The sequence below is a fragment of the Trichomycterus rosablanca genome, chromosome 18, assembly GCF_030014385.1.
Source record: "Trichomycterus rosablanca isolate fTriRos1 chromosome 18, fTriRos1.hap1, whole genome shotgun sequence".
Lineage (NCBI taxonomy): Eukaryota > Metazoa > Chordata > Actinopteri > Siluriformes > Trichomycteridae > Trichomycterus > Trichomycterus rosablanca.
Window position 1 is genome coordinate 29,111,430 of NC_086005.1, and position 5,000 is coordinate 29,116,429.

The 5,000-nt window shown below is 45.8% G+C and overlaps 2 protein-coding genes across 2 annotated transcripts in view; one reads left to right on the forward strand and one right to left on the reverse strand.

Annotated features, from left to right (window-relative positions):
* The window catches only part of f9b (coagulation factor IXb), a 5,419-nt gene extending 1,888 nt beyond the window's left edge, over nucleotides 1–3,531 (forward strand). Inside the window, exons 4-8 of the mRNA XM_063014095.1 lie at nucleotides 160–273; nucleotides 781–915; nucleotides 1,026–1,396; nucleotides 1,486–1,612; nucleotides 2,347–3,531. Coding sequence (XP_062870165.1) covers nucleotides 160–273; nucleotides 781–915; nucleotides 1,026–1,396; nucleotides 1,486–1,612; nucleotides 2,347–2,897 — 1,298 coding nt within the window. The 3' untranslated portion in view covers nucleotides 2,898–3,531. The remainder of the gene's footprint in view (nucleotides 1–159; nucleotides 274–780; nucleotides 916–1,025; nucleotides 1,397–1,485; nucleotides 1,613–2,346) is intronic.
* Nucleotides 3,532–3,554: 23 nt separating this feature from the next.
* The window catches only part of LOC134332448 (proto-oncogene DBL), a 17,844-nt gene continuing 16,398 nt past the window's right edge, over nucleotides 3,555–5,000 (reverse strand). Inside the window, exon 27 of the mRNA XM_063014097.1 lies at nucleotides 3,555–5,000. This exon is cut by the window's right edge and continues 463 nt beyond it. The gene's annotated coding sequence lies outside the window, so the exon portion shown is untranslated.

A 5,000-nucleotide genomic window follows, 5' to 3' on the forward strand; every position in this document is an offset into this window, starting at 1 on the left:
AGCACTGTGTGTTACTATCACTCACGATGAATATAAAAGAACTAAACACTGACAGTGTCGAGCAACACCGGGGGAGATTCCACTGGGCCCCTGAGCAAGGCCCTTAACCCTCTTGTCTCCAGTGGAGATAACAGCTTTGGTTACTGGTGTGTGTATCAGATGGGGATCAGTGTTTATCCTCTCCATGTCAGAACGGTGGGAAGTGTACCGATGCCATGAGTGCCTACGTGTGCTGGTGTCCCATCGGCTTCATCGGGAAGAACTGTGAGTTCGGTAAGATTTTATATTGTAATCAGAATTTTCTTCTGAAACATTTTGCACAGTAAAAGCACCAGCTTTACATTCCCACATTTATTTATTTTCACTGTAGAGAGGGGATTCGTAACATGTGTGTATCATTGTTCACCTGTTATAATAAAAAGCTTTACATGAGCAGGTCACCGACAGGGTGCGTCACCACACGTCATTATTACATTTAATCAGAACATCAGGATTAACATCAGGATTAAATCAAATAAAAACAATTATGAAGCAGAAACTAAAATTAGTTGTGATTGTTGTGACTGTTCAAATTTAACCTTTCTAACCTAAGAGGGAGTAAAATAATCTCATATTAATATAACAGACACAGTAATGCTCACCAGCTTCTCTGATGGCAGGTCCAGGCTCCACTAGGGGGCGCTTTACAGCTGTGTTTGTGGTCTGTATCCCAGTGGTTGAGAGACCCCGGTGTAGACCACACCCTGTGCTGGTTTAGTTTGTGTGTTGGTTGTGTTGCAGAGATGGCGCGACAGTGTGACGTGAATAACGGAGGCTGTCAGCACTTCTGTTATCTGGATAAAATTGACGGCGTTCAGTGTGACTGCGCTAACGGATACAAACTCGGCATGAACAGAAGAAGCTGTGAACCATTCGGTAACCGATCATCACTGACCGGGATTAAACACTTCATCAAAACTAACGTATACATGTAACAAAAGCTCATGCTCAGAATAATCAGTATTGTTTTTTATGTTCTGGGGTAGACGAGTACCCGTGTGGGCGTTTGGCTCAGAACATCGCTGACGTTCTCGCTTCACGAACTTTAATCAGTGAAGAAACTGTAAACCAGATTCATTCAGTCGAAGCGGCGAACGTGACCGAGCAGAACTTCACGCTGCTGAACATCACCAACATCACCAACACCACCAACACCACCACCAGAAGCACCACCACCAACAGCACCAACATCACCAACACCACCAGCAGCAGCACCAGCAGCACCACCACCAGACCAACATCTGGAGACGATTACTGGGCGTTTTTCCCGACTCTACCCACCGTCACAGAGGAGAAACAGGAACGCCAGCGGATCGTCGGAGGGTTTGAAGCAACTCCTGGAGAGATACCCTGGCAGGTGAGTGTTGACGGAAGACTTTATGATGTGCGTGAGGTGTTTAACAACCTGTACAGCCTGGACTGAGAGTCATTCTCTCCACACGCTAGGTGGCGCTGGTACAAAAGGGCAGTGACCTTGCGTTCTGTGGAGGATCACTCCTGAGCAGCACATGGGTCATCACTGCCGCCCACTGTCTGATTGAAGGAGGGGTGGGATCCTTTTTTGTACGAGTAGGTAAGGAACAGATCACCCAGATCCTCTAGCTTCCTGATCTTCAGGTTTTCGTGCTGTAAGACCGTCTGAAGGTCTTGATATCCCAAGATATTTATAGAACAGATTAGCCTGATGAGCTGCAAGGACAAATTCTACCAGGAGACCCTTTGAGTAGCTGCTGGTACTGATTTCCTACATACTTTTAGGGTTCCAAGACCTGAGCTGTGAAAAACCAGCTAAAGTTTTCTAACAAGGTTGATCAGTGACCTTTGAAATTCCTCATGTGACCAGAACCCAAAGATCATTCAGGTTCCTTATTAAACAGATTAATCTGAGAATTTTGAGGTTCCTTCCTGGAACTAAATAGAGATTAAGTTCCTCCACAGAACACCAGAGAGGTTCTCTGATCATGCAGGTTCTCTTGACAGAGATCCCTGAACCTCTTTAGGATCATTGAGGTTCATTGCACATCGCCCAAAGTTCTACCTAATGACTGATTGGTTTCCTAATTATAACATGACCTCTCATGAAGACCTTCAGGTTATCATATCTATCAGGTTATCTTCTGGGTTCTTTGCTTCTGGGTAAAACCTGCTGATCTCTAAGGTTCCTGACAAGAACAGATTTCCCAGAGATCTTAGGTAGAGCAGGTCAGGTTCTTCAGCTCTGGGATTTAAGCTCTCCTAGAGATCATTAAGGTTCACATGAAAGCAGATCATCCAGAAATATTTGGTTTCTCTGTCGTTCCTCCACAGGAGAACACAACGTTAAAATTAAAGAAGAGCATCAGAGCGATCACGATATAGAGAAACATCTCATCCATCACAGCTACAACTACCACCATGGGCACAACCACGACATCGCCCTGCTGAAGCTCAGAACGCCCGTCACCTTCTCCGACTACGTAATTCCCATCTGCCTCGGCCCCAGACTCTTCACGGAGAACGCACTGAAGAAGGCGCCGCACTCCCTGGTGAGCGGGTGGGGCCGGGTGCGATACGGAGGCCTGGTGTCCGACACCCTGCAGAAGGTGGAGGTTCCTTACGTGGACCGAACCGAGTGCAAGGGCAGCGATAAGATCTCACGCTTCATGTTCTGCGCCGGGTACAACACCGTCCATAAGGACTCGTGCCAGGGGGACAGCGGCGGACCTCACGCCACCAAACACGAGGGCACCTGGTTCCTGACGGGGATCATCAGCTGGGGGGACGAGTGCGCTAAAGAGGGGAAGTACGGCGTCTACACCCGCCTGTCCAGGTACATGAACTGGATCACCAACGTCACGGGGATCAGAGCTGGACCGTGAGGTTTATCCAATAAAACCTAAATATCCACGACTAACTGTTCAACAATAAACTAAAACCTGGTTAATTAAGATCTCAGTTCATGCTGGACGATGCTGTGGACACTATATGGCCAAAAGTATGTGGACACACGATTAGGAGCTTGTAGGACCTCCTGGTTCTAAATTATGAGCATTATTATTAGGAACACCAGCCTTCACTCTTCTGGAAACGTTTTGTAATAGCTTTTAGTGTGTGTCAATTGGAATGTATGACCACTCAGACAATAAAGCAGTTGTAAGATCTGGCAGTGATGTTGGTGAGAAGTCCTGGCTCACAGCTGACATTCTAATTCATAACAAAAGTGTTTACTTGGAGCTCGTCCAGACCAAACTCGAACCATTTAAACCACTTCATCTCTCTCACTGTCCGACTGTCTGATTTACTCTGTATTTTATTCTTTTATATATTTTTGCTCAGATCGTTCTGGACTCAAACTGACCACAATAACTGATGTGACCAATCAGGAAGGGAGGGAATACTTTATAATGCCGCTGTATTAAAATGAAAGAAGAATTTAAGAAAGGAAGGCAGTCTGGATCTCAGTGTTAATTATTAATAAATAAATAAAAGATTTTAGCTGGTGTGTGTAAATAACTGATGAGATTCTGTGAGTTTCTGAATCATTTTTACTTTTTTTAACATGACAGAAAATCGTTTCATTTCAAATACATTTCACACAGAGAGAGAGAACAGAACACAAAACCACCAGGTTTCTTTACGTTTTGTGCTCGTCTGGTTACGTCTGAACGTCTGGGTGCAGAAGTGATAAACGTTCACCTGATTCTCCTCCATGTTCAGCAGCTTCATCCTCACAGCTTATAACCTCAGTAAATTAAAAGACTTGGACTGTTGATCAGATCTGAGGTGGAGCTCAGCAGCTCTGTGCAGAGATTCAAATCAGCACAAACCAGAAATAAATCAGCATGAATAATATTTTCACTCCCTGATATTTGTACTGAACTCAGAACTTTGTGGTGAGAGAGCAAACCGTGTGAAGGCCTCAGAGAAGTCTAACATTTTATTTTTTAATGCATTTTCCTCCTGATTTAGTGACTCAATTTTATCCTTTGCTGTTGAGAGATACCCGACTGTATCTGAGGAGAGCACGTCGCTGTAAACGCCTCCTCCGACCCTCCGACACGTGTACACGCCCTCCTCTTCTCACCCCTGCATTCTGCACAGGCGTCTCTTCCACCAATCAGGGTCCTTACACAGCGTATGAAGACCCGCCCACACACACATCGTCCGGCCCCCACCCTGCAGATACGGTGGCCAATTACTCTCTGCTGCAGGCACTGCCAGTTATGCCCGCTAGATGGCGCCCAGAAGCTCGGTGCTGGTGTGCTAGAGGAATATCCCGCTGTGCCACCTGGGTGCCATCTAGCATTTCATTTAATGAAAATCTGCTGTCTATTACACTAAAGAGAGGGGTCACCACGGGGTCACGTTTACATTTCTACACTGTTAAACTGGACCGAGGCTCAACAGGAAGGAACGTTCGTGGCTATAAATCACTTTCAGCTGCAGCTGACTGACACAATACAGAACAACACAGTGAGATCTTACTAACAGCAGGGGTCAAAGGGCACCATGAGGGAGGAGTAAGGGCTCTAATGTATTGGGACGAGCCGCACTGATTCACCCTGACTCACTGTTTATAAATCTGTACAGATGAACCAATCAGTTCAGAACACACTAGTGACATCATACAAACATGACATCAGTAAATACACGATGGTGTAAAGCACAACAACAGTAAAAATCTATCATTTTTGGCACTTCCTGTACAATTCATGTCTCACATCCTCATGTCCATGTGTACCACCAATCAGAATGGAATATCATGATGATGCTCAGTGAACCTCAGGAAACCACAGCAACACGACACAGGTCAGGAGCTTCAGCTCATCTTCACATGATCCACCATCAGCCTGGAGAAGAACGTCTTGGTTTGATGAAGGCAGGTGTAGCCTAGTGGTTAAGGTACTGGACTAGTAAACAGAACGTTGCTGGTTCCACCACTGCCAGGTTGCCACTGTTGGGCCCAACCTGGAATTGCTTAG